General features: G+C 46.4%; 1 protein-coding gene across 7 annotated transcripts in view; it reads left to right on the top strand.

Moving 5' to 3' along the window:
• The window catches only part of Gug (arginine-glutamic acid dipeptide repeats grunge), an 87012-nt gene that overhangs the window by 33441 nt on the left and 35901 nt on the right, over positions 1-17670 (top strand). For 5 of the 7 annotated variants that reach the window (XM_075685287.1, XM_075685290.1, XM_075685291.1 and 2 more), the window contains exons 12-15: positions 1912-2056; positions 3894-4252; positions 8400-8699; positions 11128-11458. In XM_075685287.1, the coding sequence (XP_075541402.1) occupies positions 1912-2056; positions 3894-4252; positions 8400-8699; positions 11128-11458 (1135 nt within the window). The remainder of the gene's footprint in view (positions 1-1911; positions 2057-3893; positions 4253-8399; positions 8700-11127; positions 11459-17670) is intronic. The other 2 variants (XM_075685289.1, XM_075685288.1) reach the window with 2 other exon arrangements.

Below are 17670 nucleotides of genomic sequence, written 5' to 3' on the forward strand. Positions count from 1 at the left end.
TGATGGCTGCTCGAGCAAAACTGTATGAGCGGATTGGCTGGTTGAGCACTACGTCATCAAAGGCAATAGTATTGCCGAAAGTGATAATCCCAGAATACGTCTCCTGCTGCTTCGGGGCTGCTTTCGCAGTGCATTTCCATGCTCACTGGGAGAGCGTAGAAAGGACAGGTGCCGCTTCGCTTTTCGCTTTTTCTCTGTCTCTCTTTCTCTGGACACGTGAAGCACCATCGCAGACGACGTGGACACGGAGTGGCTGGCACAAACTCTCAATGCTCTCTGTGGCTTTTGCAATCGGTGCATTCGGGACCAACAGCGGGACGTGCCGTGCAGTAATGGTGGCAGATACAAATGCACATAGGCAAAGTTTTCGCCCTGACCCGGCATCGTACGTTTAAAGAGAACTTGGGAACAGATGTCACGATTATTCTGCATGGAAAGTGCCATTCAGAAGCCAAAATTTTGATCATTATACCCTATATTCGGTGAATAAAATATTGTTATATGTTTTTTTTCTTGTAGCCTTAATGCACAAGTTGATAGGAGTCCTAAGTTCACTCGTCGTTATAACCAGCTTATTGTTATACGTGGTATAGTTATAAGTGGGCTGCACTGTATTAGATTAAGCTAGATTGGCAAATAATGGCTATGGAATACCAAAAAGTTCTATATTAGCCAAGCAAAGGAACTTGGCAAGCCAGATAAGATTCAAAAGCCAAGGACTGGTTGTGAGGCCACCTTGAAAAAGCTATACTGATGTCATGACTTAAGTAGTGCCTGCCACTGATTAGTTCGTAGTTTATCTTTAAATGGCGATTACATAGCGTTCTGAATGAACCAAAGACTGAACTTAAGGAGTTTTCATTATGTTTGCTACACAAGAAACTACCCTAACACATGAAGGTGTAGTCTACGCTCCTTACAATGGTCCTGCGTACAACAGACTTTTGGATACAACGGACCATATTTCAACCTTAGTTTGGTCTGGCTATTTTATTAAAGCAACCAAGTTCGCCTTTAACAGGCCATGCTACAACGAACTATTGGCTACAGCAGACAAAATTAGCTGCAATTTTTGTCAATCAGGCGTACAAAATGGACTTTTGCCATGACCGCACAGGCTGGCAAGTGACTTGCGAGGGTCAGCCAACCATCGTGGTTCAATATTTTGTGCGTGAGGGAGGGAGGAAAGCGCACGGTCTTTCTTGCACGAGGCACGGGGGGAAAGCGAGGGAAAGAAGCGAGGGATTCTACTCCGATGGCTGCTATTAACGGCATGCCCGTGCGGGAGCCGTACCTTGGAAGCGATCTGCGATGTGAACAAAGTGCGCCCAGTGCCGGTAGCTTCATATGTGCTGTGTTTTCGACGTTTAGCTTGCGTTGAAGCGAGACAGCACAAAGGTCAATTCGCTCGCTGCTGCTGCCGCGCTTATCTTTCTTAATTTGCTATCACAATTGATGCTTCGCCTATTGAGTGGTGAAACCGACTTGACTTTTTTTTTTTTTCCTTTTTTTTTTCTTTGGACGTTCGTCACTCACTCTTTGCAAATAAAGTTATTAGACATCGCAACGATAGTTTCAGAACTAAGGCATCTCTGGTGTTAGTGACTTAAGATAAAATGGACGTTTTTTATCGGATTATCAGGGTCCATTGTAACTAGAGTCGACTGTACTTTGAAATCCCTAACGTTGCATTGTCATGGCGTGAAATTTAAAAAGACCAACTTTGCGCCTTCGTTTTCTGCTGTAGTAATCAAGATTTTTTTATGCAAAGTAAATGCAAATTTGAAACACAGTTGCATCAGTTTGAACTGATCTACTGTTGCTCTTTAATGGTCCTTTTAAGCATTTACATAGTTGCTCTTGCCAAGTGTGCAGTGTTGAATGTCGCTCTCTTCCTCACTCACATGCCAGCTTTCTGCGGCACTGGAGTCGAGGCGAATTCAACTCTTGCGCTCGCACGGACTTGACCTTCAAGCCCGTTCCTGATTCGAAGCTGGCGAGAAAAAGGGAGGAGAGGGCACGCAAGGCAGCCGAGAAAGAAAGGGAGGAAGCCAAGGTGAGTGTCGACACAGTGCAGAACGCACATTAATTCTCAGGGCGCCGAAGGTGTGGTCAGCTGCATTGTGTTGCAGTTATTTGGTTCAGATAGTTCAAAGAGGCCTTGTCACTCTCATGGTATATTCAACTGGTATCTTTCAGGTGCTCTAGAGCATTTGGAACACATTCACCTAACTCATCAGAGTGCCTCTCCAGCTAAGAGTGCTTGGAGGTGCTGTCACCTCTAAAGTTGTAGCTCAACAAAGACCTTACAAACTCTGGTTACATGAATTTGACTGTACTCTGGGAGGAGCTGAACATTTGGCTTGGGCCCTGGCTCTTTGGCTACAATTTCGAGCAGGCTCTGTATTGTTGCAAACCAAGTTACAGTGAGGTAGGAGCCAGTTGAATGTACCATAAAGTTTGCGGCTTCGACAGTTTTGCCTTAGTAGCCAGTCAGCCCTGGAAATAATTTTATCTTCATTTATTTGGAAGAACAAATGGAGCTTGTTGACAATATTCCGTATGTGAACAGTCAAGCTGTAGCAATTAGAAGGTAAACTATTGATTTGCTGTAAGGAGGATAGCCATGTATAACATATCTAGTGCCATGTATAAAACTATACGGCCCAGTTTTTACGAAATAACGCTTTTATGTGCACATTTTGCAATTCTTGTGACCTTTCATCAGTCTTGAGTGCACACTTATAACTGCATGTCGCTATCACTGGGAGGAAAACTTGCAATTCACTTGCGCTCTTTTCGTCTAGCTCGTTTTTTTCCCTGTGTTTGTTCTTTCTTAGGTGCAACTCTTTCTAAAAAAAGCATTACATCGCAAACCAAAACCATGCGTATTACTCGGAAAGCTTCACAGTTTAATATGAATTTTTTCTTGATACCCAGAAGCACCACTTGTTCACTTCAGTCGCTCTCCCAGCTGATGCACTTGATTAAAAAGCTAGTACCGCAGAGTGAAAGGGTAGATTATTGGTAAATTTGAAAGTGCTGGTAGCTAGAAAGATGCTTAAGAAAATCGGTTGTTTCAATCCTTATAATGAAAGTAGATTGATGGAAAAAGATCTTGCCATCCACATGACCGTTGCTTCATGTTCTGTGAGCAGTGTCTTTGGTCATTTAAATGCTATTGCAATTGAAAATATAGGAGACCATTTGCACCTATAGAGGCCACTGCACTTTATCTTTTATGCAAACTAATCGAGGATGTAAGTTGGGGCTAGGAAGCAGTCGTGATTTGTAGTAAGCTGTAGAAAATTGTGAAAAGTTCAGCAATGATAGCGTTCCGTGGCAGAAATCGCAATTTGCAGTTGCCACTCTTGACATCTTCTGTTTTGTGTCTCTGCTTCCGACAGTGGTTATGTAGCTGCTAAATGTTCAATCATGCAATTTTTTGATCATCCACATGTATGTAACCCTACCTTCTAACCCATGTATATCACTACCTTCAAACCAGTGCAATCAATAACCATAGGAGTACAGTAGTACACAAGGGGAAGATTTTAGATTATGAGCACACACTGCACTTTTCATGCTTTAAATTGCTTGAAAGTAATATTGAGAAAATATTTTGACAAAGGCACACATGAATACAGCAGCAAGTGCAGTTTTGTATTATAGCTCAGCATACTACCGGAATACTGTGCCGTTAGCGCCACGCACATACGATGACAGTGCACTTAGAAAGCGTTCCTCTGTATTGCACAGGATTGTGTAGGTCTCTGTAATCGCAAACACTTGCACTGATCTGGCTTTTCTTTTTTTTTTTTTTCGCTGCTTTTATTACTAGTGTTTGCTTACATTGGCCATGTGGCTGGCTCCTCTGTTCTCGTTCTTCGTAGCAACGGCTCAGCTCCTTGGAACACAGGAGCGGGGCATCCGAGAACAAAGCGGGCCCCAGTGGCCACCCATGCGACTTCCCCCCTGGTGCAAACCCGTACCGGGCGGCACCCCAGCGCGGTGCCGCGACCAACCCATATGCGGCAGCAGCAGCAGCAGCAGCCGCAGCAGACACCCCCGCCCTGCGGCAGCTGAGCGAATATGCCCGACCACACGCAGGCTTCTCCCCCAGTGGGTACCCGTCACCCCGGTCCCATCCGGCGGCCGCTGCAGCAGCTGCGGCTGCCGCCGCCATGGACCCCATGATGCTACACTACCAACTGGGCATGTATGCTGCAGCAGCTGCTGCCTCAAGAGAGAAGTGAGTGTTTCTGCACTTTTGTGATGCTCGATACTGGCTTCCTTCGTGCACTGTAGGCACGGTTTTGCATTTTTGCTCAGTCGGGCCTGGGGTCATATTCTCGGATGGTCACACTTTTGCAAGATATGGCTTGACTAGCACTAGACACACCGACATCTATGGGCAAACAGCATTCGTGGCCTGAAAGTGATCATCTGAGCATACCACCCCTGTGCTGTATACTTGATCCAGGGAGAAACGGATGAGAAAGAAGTGGTTGTAAAAAAGGCATTCATAAAAATGATGAAATATCTGTATGTCAGTGACTTTGGAACTGTTCCTGCTTCTATACAAGTAAACAACTGGCCGACATGTTTGGACCTGTTCTATTCTTGTTTCCATTTGTCACCCAGTCATGTGCTCCAAGATAAGTTGCTTGGCGCTGTAAATGATAAAAATAGGATCAACAAAAAAGTGTGGTCCTGGAAGATATGTGCAAAGGCATGAATGAGTCATGAGATTTTTCTAGTAGGTGTGCTCTGGGACTGATGTGGGCCGTGTCGTCAGTCATGGGAGCTTGTGGGAGTGATGAAAGCATGCCTTGTCCTGCAAGCAAAATTATATGCAAACATTGCAGTAAGTTCAGAATCAAGGCCCAGCAGCTATGCAAAGTATGGTATGTAGTCATGTAGAGGCTGCAGCAGAGAAATTAGTGTGTAGGTGTGGCTGTCCATCTAATTGGTTTCCATCGGAATGCATTACTGAGGGATGATAGCTGAAATTGACGAGAGCAGTTTGGGTGTGTTGGTACATGGCAAAAGAGTAACAGCCGAAAAACGAGAAAAAGACAGCGGAGTTGCTTGTGTGTGTTGCCTCTTCACTTGTCTCGTTCTTGCGCTATTGCTTTTTCGATAGCTGAAGATTTGTCTGGGTGTCAATATTTTTTTGTAGACGTTATGAAAGCTTCATAGCATATACATAGTTACTATTGCTGGTTACATGTGTGAATATTTTGTTTCCTTAGTGCTGCTTTTTCTGAAGGTTTTAATGAAGAGTTATGAACTGTATATTAGCAAATTAAGGATGTATTTTTTTCTATTGCACAGCAAGTGACCAAGAATGCATTTTGCTCATGACTACAATGTGGGCGTGACATGCATAGAATACAAAATACATGCTTGTGCTGAAGTTACGGCCCAAGGCCATCATATCGGGCACCTGAGAAAGGGTGACAGTCGAGCTTCTCATTCCGCCTGTCAACCCTAATCAATGCATGGGGCTAGCAGAAGTGCATGTTTTGGTAGGGGAAAGCCCTCGGTTGATCTCAGCAGCATGGAGCACTAAAATTTAATTGTTATTCATCAAATGCATGTTTTATTCGGCAGGAAGAAAGAATAAGGATCTTCAAACCTAAAAGTTTTTTTTTTTTTTTTTTGTATGATACAGTCGACTTTTGTCAATTCAACCGTGATGGAACCGCCGAAATTGGTTTAATTATGCAGCAGGTCAAAATAAACAAAAGGTAGAAAAATCCCCAAATACACCGCAGATTCGTTTGACAGTACTTGCCCGGTTCTCGCACCTCTGAATCTGACGCGCACCCACTTTCTATGTGTGGTAGAAAATGAACACAAAGAAAGACGTTAGATCTCCTAAACAAATTAGAAATCAAACATGCGCTCAATCTTTTAGCAAGAAAAGCAGCGTGCCTCTGATTCTATCAATAAGAAAAGGAAAATGAAGCATGCGAACTTTACTTTCACACAATACAGATTAATTTACCCCTTATGTCCATCTTCATAATGTCCAGAGAGCACTTTATTGCTGTCTATGAACCACAACATATCCTCCCTACGATCCACTGCATGTTTAATATTTCTCAAGCGATCCCACAACAATCGCAAATGCTGTAATGGCCCTCACCTTGACTGACCACTTTGCTAGTTCGTCCTGAGACAAATGTACCGTATTTACTCGAATTTAATGCACACTTTTTTCCCGATAAGACGGGTCCTAAAATTGCATTTGCGTTAGAATGGAGTACAACCTTAAATCTGCATTACCATATCGCTATCGGCATTTCAAAATGGCCGCCTCATATGTGCTTCGAGCCTAGCTGCCGTAGCTTCCTCTATGTGCTGCAGTATGTGGGCTTAGGCAATGCTTCCCAGCATTTTTAGACTGATGCTTCCTTTGGCTTAGGTAATTGCACAGTCCATTTTCTGCGTTTGCTCTATCAGCATGGAAGTGCAGACTGCAAAGACATGCCGAGTTCATCACGATGCCGCAATTAAAAGGAAAGCGATCACGTGTGCAGAGATGGATTGAAATTGGGCCGCCATCATGGGCGTTTGGGGTTCCCGAAATTTGCCTGTGGGACTGGTGCAAACAGGAGAGGCATTCTACACCGGCGGCTGCTACGTACGGCGCGGCCGCACAACCCCTATCTTGAAAGCGATCTGCAACGGAGGCAAGAGTCTGCGCACCTAGGCGCACTGTGCTGTCTTCTCATCTCTTAGTTTGCGTTGAAGCGCGAGGCCGCACAAAGGTCAATTCCCTCGCTCCTGCTACCACACTTCCTCACTCCAGTGTTTTGCTAGTTTTTGCGGTCATCGAGTAAGACGTGTCCATGTGTGCTTGTGCGCATATGGCACCATGCTTGTTAATATAGCTAGTAAGCGAATGTTTCAAAGTTTACGCGGCCGATAAAACTACTATCCTTACTTTTCGTATAGCTTTCTACTAATTTACTATCGTAATAGATGCTTCGCCTTCGGGCGAAACTACGACTTTCTTTTATTTATCGCAACTTCAGTGCATTGGGAGGAAATCTGTTTTTTCCAAATGACAGAAAGTTGCATTTCTGTATGAAAAAAATGAGGTTCGCGGTACTGTAAAGGACTTTTGTTTCTTTTAGGTCATGGCAAACAGGTGCGTGTTACAATCAAGGGCGCATTAGAATCGAGTAAATACAATAATGCTCTGCAATACCAAAAAAACGCATGTTGTGACTCGTTTCCACTAGCTTAATATGTACAATAACTTAGAATGAGCCTTCGTAATCGAAGACTAAGCGGCGCATTGTCAATGTTAGGCTATGTGAGGTGCCATCTTGTTATGGCTATGACGATGACGCTGGCTCTGATGGTAGGCTGTTATAAATGCAGTTTTGGTTTCGTATTCAATTGCACTGCGTAGTTAATTTTCGGACCACATTTATAGGGTAAAGAGTTTGCACATTAAGACCAGTTAAATACTGTAATTATGCATTGTGAGCTACTGTTGCGGCCTTAGAATCTGGCCGCAAATAAGTGTTTCCAGCAGGGGATGGCGTGTGTTCGATGTATTCACTGTCTCCTTAGCTCCGCCAAGACTGACACTGCTGCTAGAGGGGCCATGATATGGGTCACCATTGGGGTCAGGTGCAGATGTGCTGAACAGCAAAGTTTGAGTTATCCAGCATAGGTAAATTTTAGGATTGAAATAGTTTGGGCCCAAAGAATTCTATGGGTGCGGGATGGGACCTTCAGTCGAGATTGAATTAGTGGAAGTCTACCGTACCTCGATACAGATGCTTGCAAGGCAACATCAGTATTTTGCTTGTGATCTACCCCCTACTGCCGGTTCACCTTCGTCAGTTTCTAATGTGATGGCAATGGGCACTCCCGCATGACCAATCCCCCATGGCCTTGGATTCTTATCTTGCTCAGCACTAGCCCACACTGTTCTCAGCCCAAAAGGCCTTAACATGTCGCTTTACTTCCTGAGGATATGCGGCTTATGTGACAGACTTTGAGTGTTCACAGGCTGCACTGCATTGTCAGGACAGTTCTATTCTTTCTTTTCTGTCTCTCATTTCGTTTCATGCTTCCCTCTATCAGCTTTAATTCTCTATACCGTTTATCTCAATGCAGGGTAACCAGCTGGTTTCACACAGAATAAGCTCCCCCTGCAGGATTGAATGCTCAGTGGCACACTCTTGATAGTACGTGCTACACTGCCTTTGGTCAAAGATGCATGCAATGAGGGTGACATTAAACAGTAGCACAGGAAGCTTTGGCAGTTAACTGCAGGACGTACATTCCCACTGGGCTGTCAGGTGATGCCTTCTTTTGCAAACTTGGTGGCGCTAATGAGTGGGCTGCTCTTCCCCCCGACACCACTGCAGCAGTCTGCGTTTGGACCTGGAGATGGAGAAACGCGAGCTGCAGGACAAGCTAAAGGCCGAGCTGGAGCTCAAGTCACGGCTCCCCCAGGCATACGACCCGCACTGGCTGGAGCTGCAGCGGAGGTACGCGGCTGCGGCGGGGCTGGGGGCGGCCGGGGGCGCACTGGGGGCCGCTGCGGCGGGCATGTCCCCCTTTGCGATCTATGGAGACCAACGAGAACGGTTGGGCTTGCCCCCCGACGACCGGCTCCACCCGGCCGCCGACCGCCTCGCCCTCGCTGCCGCCGATCCCCTGCTGAGGTGAGTGCTCAGCTGCCAACGAGGCCTGTTCATTTTGCTAGTTGTGGTTAAAGCCCCGAATAGAATTTGACCCTAAACTACTTGCTGTGCACATCTGTCACATGGATGCCACTGTGCGATATGCGTATTTGGTGAATGTGTAATACACAAAAGCGTGTCATTCAATTAAATGTTATTGGGAAATCGAGGCTGACCAAACTTTTACTAATGACCCTTATGTGTCACTGACAGTGCAATGAAATTACTTTTTCTCGAAATTCGTTTATTGAACCTGCTTAATAATTTAGGCAGTTTTGCTGCACTCCTTTCTCTGTCCGCAAAATTAGTCAGTGGCTGGTTGGCTCCTCTCACAAGTGTGGTCCTTTCAGAGCCCGGATTTGGTAGTTCAGCATTTGCATTCAGTCTTGCCAACAACACGCTCGTGCTGCGACAGCAGCAAGAGGGTCACATACATACAAAGTTTTGTGTCCCTTTTGCCACTGTCTCGTCCCAAGTGTCCTGTCGCAAGTTTCAGTGGAGTACTTGCACGCATTTCTGATTTCTCATTTTCTGCAATAAATGAAGGGCCAGACCCTCTAAACCTCAGAAAAAAATGCTGTAAAGTCTTAGAGCATCCTAAATAATTTACTGTGGTACAGTAGAACCTCGTTGGTACGATCCCGTTTTATACGACTTCCCGGCACCAACGTTTGCGATCAAGAACACAAAAAAGTTACCCACTGCAGCTGCGCTCCTTTTTTACTAGTTAATAAGGTCCTAGAAAACACAATCTTTTGGCACCAATGTTCAGTACATTGCTAAACTGTGGTTGTATACGTTTTCTGGTCGCTAGATCCTGTGTAAACAAGAAAATGTGTAAGGCACGTGCGATAGAGTGCAGTGGGCGCTCACCATGGTAGCTTCCTAGAAGTGCATGCCTGCCTATGGCACGTGAAAATGCCAGCATGCACCGTTTGCTCTTCCGGTGCCGACAGATGTCCTCGCGCGCCGTCGCATCTCGCATTCACAGCTATGGCTGCCAAGCATCTTCACCTATCTCGTCTCACAGCACGTTTGACGTATGCCATTTGAAACGGACTGCGCACTTTTAATAGGCAATAAACCAAGTGTTGCCCCTTGCTGCCGGCGGTGTGAAGTAAGCGTCATGTTTCGCTCTGGTAGCGTATGTTTCAGTTGATGTACACCAGCTCGATTTCGTTTGTGTCTCGTGGCCACCTTAAAAGGCAACGCAGTGGGAAAATAACAAAAGCGCATCTCAGGCCCCTTGGGCCGTACCAGCTCAACACACATCAACATCTTGTGACACAATGATTCTTGCCGAGTAAACACATCGAAACTTACCGCCAAAAAGCCCTGCCCCTGAGAAGCTGCTGACCCAGGCCGAATTCAAAGAGGGCAAACGTGAGCTATCGGACATAATCACAAGAATGCATGCCTCGAGCTCCTCGGGCCCTGCTAGCTCGGCGTGCATCCAAGCCAAATTTTTTTAGTGACTTTGATTAGCAAGTTTTGAAGTTGGTGCATTTTCGTTATTGTTTCTACCCCCCCCCCCCCAAAAAAAAAAAATAAACGAACATATAAACAAGGTTCTAAACAAGCCAGTTTTCTAACCAAGGAGGTGGATGTGTCATGATATGTCGGCTCATTCTGTTCTTGCAATCACTGCGGCACATGAGCTCAGACAGAAAGACAGACATGCAGCACTCTTGCTTATGTGTTTATGGCCACATATGCTGCTGGCCTGATTACTAAATGACTGCATCATAACACTGGTAACACCAGGTCTGATAATGCTGGACGTGGTGTCATTGATCAACTTTATTATCTAAGCAAAATGTCTCTGGTTCCTCCCCGTTCTTTAGCTTTCAAAATATCTTGTCTTGAAATGAAGTGGCTTCTAAAAAGACACTAAAGGAGAATATAAAGTCAAGCTAGATTGATGGATTATTTGTCTAGACGTCTGTAATTGTTTTCATTATGCCAGTATCTTACTTAATTGTGTAGGTAATTGCCGCTATAGGTCTTGCTGCTGCTGCTCAATTTGAGCTACCCATGGCAAAATGGATGAGTTGGCGAATCTCCACGTAACCTCCCTGTATGGCGCTCTGGGAATTTGCCAGTGCAGATGCCACGAGTGAAGTACCATAGTCTACAACAGGTGGCACCACTCTGAATTTACTTTTTTCTTTCTTTCTTTCCGTTTTTCTCTCACTTTTCATTTTCTTTCTTGCTTACAGAAGTTCTGTTATTGCCATAAATCACAAATTCGTTACTACAGAAGCCTAATCATTCAATCTAGCCTGACATAAAATTTTCCTTTTGCATCCTTTTACATGTGTCCTTTTCTCTGAGTATGGCACCCTGTGTGGCACAATGCGCATTGCTAACTTCACTTCCTTCCATTTTTTTGTTGTTTTGCCCTTCTCAGGTTGCAGATGGCAGGTGAGCTCCACGTCCCCCCGACGCATGCGCACGCCCACACACACCTGCACCTGCACCCCCCTCATCATGACCCGCTCTCGGCAGCAGCAGTGGCCATGGCGATGCCCCCTGGAGGGGAGCCCCCTCCCTCGGCCGGGCCGTACGTGACTGGCTACCCGTCTGGTGGGCCAGGCTCGGCGCCCCCCGGGGGTGGCGGTGGTCCTCCACGAGGCGCACCACACGGGCCCCCGCCAGGTGGCCCCCGGCCACAGGACCTGATGCACCCTGCTGCTGCTGCACTCATGCGTTCTTCCTACGAGGAGCAGCTCGCGCATCAGGTGAGCCTACTTGCCTCTCCCTTTTCTTGCCACTATATTTCTTGTAGCCAGGCTGTGGTTGTGGGATGTAATACAGTCAACAATCGAAAAATCGGGAAGTCCAGAAAAATAAGTACATCTTTTACTGCCCCCAAAGGCTCAACTCACCACAGCCATGTCCGAAATAGCTCTAAAGGTGCCTGCCAGTATAAGGTATTATTGGTGCGCCGACTGTGGACAGCAGATCGCAAGTGCACACATTAAGCATTCCGAACATAGGTGACGCGGACTTCGCGACCAAGATTCACGCGCGGAATCCTCGGACATGTGATGAAGCCTTTCAGTACTCGGTGTTTCGGAATTCGTGACCAAGCACATCGCGCACGTAATCCTCGGACGCATGGCTAAGCATTTCACGTATAGGGAGTCTCCGACTCGGCGATCATGCACATTGCGCACGGACTTCTCAGATCCTCACCTAAGCATTTCGCGCGTCGGCATGTCGGACTGCGCGAATAAGCGCATCGAGGGTCGACTCCTCGAGTCCGCGACTAGGTATTTCGCGCATCGGCACCTCAGACTGCGCGACGAAGCACATTGTGCGTCTGCTTCTTGTATCTGCGGCTAGGCATTCTGCATATCGGCACCTCGCACCTGCAACCAAGCATATTGTGCTTTAACTCTATTATCGTGTTGTCACGATAGCTCGTGACAATATCAGTCATACCACCCCTTCATAAAGAGAACCTGATCATAAACTATGTTCACTAGGCCCCTTGGGCATGGCACAGACACTTGGCTGCAAAAGTGATTGAGGCATCATACAAAAGTGCAATTCTGGAAAGCACCTAGCAGCTGCGTATCTATCACTGGCTCCCTGACCCTTATTTGTACAGCCATTGTCAAGTAAAGATGACTTAGGAGGCTGCTGACACTCGGAGCCTTCATTCAATAATATGGTCAATTCTACCAAAAGAAAAAAAAAATGCCTCACCGATTGTACTGGAGTTTGCTATCAATCAGGCAGCCCGTGGGTACAGGCTGCCTGAATGTACACTGGAACCATATTCATGCCCACACAGAGTTCTGCACGTCACTTGGTTTGAAACCTAGGCACCATGCTCTTCGTAGAGCAACAGGAGCAAAGAGTGCCCTGTAAAAAGAGGGGGGGTGGGAGCACACTAGACCTGAGGCCACATGAACAAGAACCTCCACATCACAAAACACCCCAAAGACTACACATTGGGTACCTTTTAGAGAACTGAAGAGGATGCAATACTTTGAGAGCCGCTTTGTCAAAACTGTTTTTCTGCGCAGTGATGCGATTTAACATATTTTGACTCCGTTCTTTTTTTTTTTTTTTTCTTCTCCCTCACGTTCCTTGGGCTACAGTGCAGGTCGTGACATTCTCGCTTACTTATCTTGACCCTTTGTAAGTTTACGATATGGCTATTCGTCTACCCCGAAAGTGTGCTTGATGCGAAGTTAACATAAAATACGTCGCTCCAAAATTTTTGCATTGCGAAAAAATCACAAATGTCACAACCTTGAGCATGCATTTAGCTATGCAGTCAGTACTTAAGGGGAGACACGGCTCTTTGGGACCGAAAATCGGTCAAAAAGCCCGATTTTCAATCTTTTCATTTTTGGATTCATGGCATAATTCTGCACCTTTGAGCAAATTTCCATTTAAATCTTATGCGTAATTGCGCCGTAATGTCGATTTAAAATAGTGTAGTTTCTAAAAGCGCCCTTTAAATTGTGGACAAACAGCGCTAGTTACGACCGCGCGCCGCGCAAAAACGAAAAGCCGCACCTATGCCATCTTGGTCTTGTTTGAAAGCTCGCGCGTCTGGCTTCCCTTCCTCTCTCGGCCAGCCACCATGTGCCAGCCGCAGTAAAATAAAACAAGCGCAAAGTTTTCTTCAACGCGCGTTCTTATTGGTCGGAAAAAGCACGTGACCCGAATGGCACCATCTGATAGGCTTACGCCGGTTGCCCTGGCATGAGCACTGCACATGGCGCCATTTTGAGCGAGTCCTCGGTACTGCACGGAACTATGCCAGGGGGACCGAAGAAGCACCATTCGGTGTATATGTTCGGCCGGAGACGAAGGAAAACGAAGAAGAAAGTAGGGGAATCGTCTTCTTTTCCGTCTGAAGCCAGCGACCGACGAGGAGCAAGTGCCGACGAGCAGCCGCATGATAGCCGCGGAGAAGCAAACAATGCATCGCTGGACGACGCATCGCTGAACCGTGCACCCATCACTTCTGCGGATCGTCAGCCGCCCGATTGTCGTGGAGAAGCAGAAAATGCTTCGCTGGACGATGCTTCGCTGGACAGTGCAGCCAACACGCCTGCGGACGCCAGACTCGCCGACCGACGCACGGACGGGCAACCGCCCTGCCGCGGAGAACCAAACAATGCCTCGCTGGAAGTTGCATCGGTGGACAGCGCACCCGACGCGTCTGAAGTGTCCGCCCGAGTGAGAATTGACTCTAAAACTGTCACCGACAGCGACGTAAGGGAGGCAAGCGCTCGTGAAAAGGCTACGCTCGAGCGGCTTGCGTCGACGGCAGCAACGACGCGAAAGATGGAGCCATTCACGGACCTCGGCGGCGCGGCAGCGTCGGTAACAGACGAACGTAAGGCAGCGTTTACTGCCGTCGACATGCGTGCGATAAACTCCCTCCTTGGCTTTTTGCGCTGCCAGACTTGTCAAGGACGCGCGGAGATGGTGACAGGAGATCGCGAGTACGGCCTCGCAGTGAAACTGATGCTGATCTGCGAGAGGTGCGGTGAGGTAGCGACTGAGTGGAGTTCGCGACGGGTACAGGGTGAAAAGAAATGCAACCCGTTTGAAATTAATATCCTTGCCGGGCGTGCGATGCTCGCAACAGGTAACGGCCAGACAGCCATGAATGACATTTTCGCAGCGATGGGCCTGTCTGGCCGAGGTCTCCACAACAAGACGTTTCAGCAGCATTTGAAAAAAACTCTGAACCCCGGTGCGACACGTGCAGCTGAGGCTGTTATGGTGCAGTGCGCAGAAAAAGCGGTTGCACTTTACGAAAACTTGTGTTTTGGACACAAAGGCAACATTGCTGTGTGCTTTGATGGCACCTGGATGACGCGGGGCCATTCTTCGCATATAGGAGTAGGCGCAGTGGCGGAGCTATTTACCGGCTACATCCTGGACTACGTCGTGCTTTCAAACTTTTGTTTGGGCTGTGAAATTGGACCCACACCTGACTCTGAAGAGTATGCTGGGTGGAGGAAATCCCATCAGTGCCAGAAGAACACCGATTGTAAATCTGGCCAAATGGAAGTTGAGGCTGGATTAATCTTGTTCCAGCGTTCTTTAGAACGCAACAAAGTAAAGTACACAACCATGCTATGCGACGGTGACAGCCGCACTTTTAATGCTATCAAGGATGCAAAGGTGTACGGCTTTGTAGATGTTCAGAAAGAAGACTGCATCAATCATGTACAAAAACGTATGGGTGCAGCGCTTCGAAACCTGCTCCAGAAGCACAAAAGTGAAGGCATGCGGGGACTTGGTGGCAAGGGGAGGCTCACAGCAGACCTCATCAACAGGCTGAGTGCCTATTATGGTCGAGCACTCAAGTCTCATTGTGGTGATGTTGACGCCATGCAGAGAGCGGTAATGGCAACGTACCACCATGTCACGTCAACTGACAGCTGCTCTAACCACAGCCTGTGCCCAAGTGGCAAGGATTCTTGGTGCCGTCATAATGCGGCAACAGCAAAAGGTGAGCCACAACCAAGGCACAAGTATAACTTGCCAGCGGACGTGGCAAAGGCCCTTTTGCCTGTGTATGAGCGCTTGGCAGATGTAAAGCTGCTGAATAGGTGCAAGCGAGGGAGAACCCAAAACTCCAATGAATCGTTCCACTCAGTCATCTGGAGTATGATTTCCAAAGAACAGCATTTCTCCCTTTTTGCTGTGGAGGCAGCCGTTGCAGAAGCAGTGCTACGCTTCAATACTGGAAATGAATATGCAGCAACAGCCATTCTTCAAGAAATGAATATGAATGTGACAGACTCCGGCTCAAAAAGAGCCAAAGAAAAAGACTTGCGTCGCACCACTGCTTCCAGGAAAAAACGGGCATTGTCACTAGGCCTCCAGACGATGGCAAAAAAGAAGCACCAATCTGGGATGCACCCAGATTATTCCCCAGGTGCATTTTCGTAATTTGAGGTGCTTTCGTTCTCATAAAGGTGCTTGAAACCGTTTTTCTTCATTTTCTCAAAACTACAATTTTGACACACTAGCAGTTTTGGAGTGAACATATTTCTGTTTGTATTTGTGCTAGCACAGTAATTTTTTTTCCCCTGAAAACAGAAACTCTTACTCTCTGTAGTAAGGCTAATTTCACTGCGCATATTGGTCAGTAACATTTTTTTAAAAGTTACTTTGTATAAAGCAGGTGAGGGAACTTTTACTGCAATGGGTTTGGCAACCCCTAGCTTTAGACCTAATTGGCCTAGGAGACTCATTCTTGTTTTACTACATTCCTTAGATGTTAAACATTAATTTGGTATGCTAAATTTTATCACTGCATCAATTGTTTGGGAAATTATCAAACTCCAAATGAAAAACATAATATTGTAAATATTTTGAAAACTGTTTGTTGTATGGAAAAAATAAATGCAGATTTAGGATCAGTGCATAAAAGTTAATGAAACATGAAAGTTTCATTGCAATCAATCCACAAATAAAAAAAATTTTTCAAAGAGGGGTGTGCCCCCTTAACAAGCCTTCTATCACATTTTTTTTTAATGCCCCAGGCTCCCGAGAAAGTTGGAGGGAGAAAATATCTGCTCAGTAAAATTGAATAAAATGTTCTCAAGATATCGCTCTGAAACTTTTATGGAAGCATCAGGGAGACATTCTAAACATTTGTGCCAATTTTAATCAAAATCCATGAAGAAATAAGGATGTTGATTTTCAAAGCCACGACCCCCCTTAAGGAATACATACTGTGTCCCATGACAGTGGACCTCTTTTTTTTTTTTTCTTTCATTTGTCGTGTTTCATCGCAATGCAGTGCCTATGCTTTACTGCTGCTGCGAAACTGACTTTTGGGAACCGGCGTTACGCAACATTTGGCCTTTGCCGTGCTTCAACATCATCGACAAACATGACGAAGGCAAAGTGGATGCCATTACTGACAGAGGCAAATTATTTTAAAGAAGTGAAGCTTCCGTGAAGCGGTTGATGAAAAGCTATAAATTTGCGCATTTCGTTCCTGTGTCCTTGGCATAAAGAAAACTGGCGTGCATATGTGCTGTCATGTACTCGTGCTAGGCAATGTGACAAATCTTGTATTTCTAGGCAATGTGAGAAGGCTTTTATTCCTCCATTTCTTACTCATCTTAAATGTACCGGCCACTTTGTGGCCAGTTCCCCCATTGTCAGTATGTGCCATATTATGGAAATCATCAACACGCGCCAATCTCCTCAAAGAGCTACCGTAATTATTCGATTCTAAGCATTCCATTTTTTCACGATCGGGTTGCCCAAAGTGAGGGGAGGTGTTCAGTTTCGAAAAATAGAACCTTCAAAGGAAAGATACCCAAGTGCAGACTCGGACACCCTCTTGCGTCTAATGCTCACTGCTCGGTCACTGTCACTTAAGTCCGTCGCGCCACTTGAGTCGCCACTCTCGGTATCCCACAGCAGGTTGTCTTCTGTTTCGTCGAAATGATTTGTAATTGAACACTTCTTAAATGACATGGCCACAACGTTGTCTTGGACCCAGTTTCACGCATCTGAAATCCCCTTTGCGTTGGTTGACGGGAATGTTTTATGCATCATTTCCATCAATGTCTTATTCCAGTTGGAGTTCTGCACCCACTCGTCATACTTACCATATTAAATCGAATCTAACGCGCACCTTTTTTCCTATTAAACAGGCGCAAAAATTACATGCACATTAGAATCAAGTACGACCCTAAATCCGCGTTACCATATCGCCATCGGCATTCGAAAAATGTCCACCTCGTATGCGCTTCTAGCCTAGCTGCAGTAGCTTCCTCCATGCGCATACCTCCATGTTGTACATGTAATCAGGCTCTGGTGTGACCTGATCTACCGCCTGTCTTCCCGTTTCCTGCGTTTATTCAATCAGCATGAAAGCGCTGACTGGGAAGACACGCCGAGTCCACCGTGATGCTGCACTTAAGGGGGGACGCGGGGATCAGATCGC

This window comes from Dermacentor variabilis, chromosome 3 (genome assembly GCF_050947875.1).
Source record: "Dermacentor variabilis isolate Ectoservices chromosome 3, ASM5094787v1, whole genome shotgun sequence".
In the NCBI taxonomy this organism is placed as follows: domain Eukaryota; kingdom Metazoa; phylum Arthropoda; class Arachnida; order Ixodida; family Ixodidae; genus Dermacentor; species Dermacentor variabilis.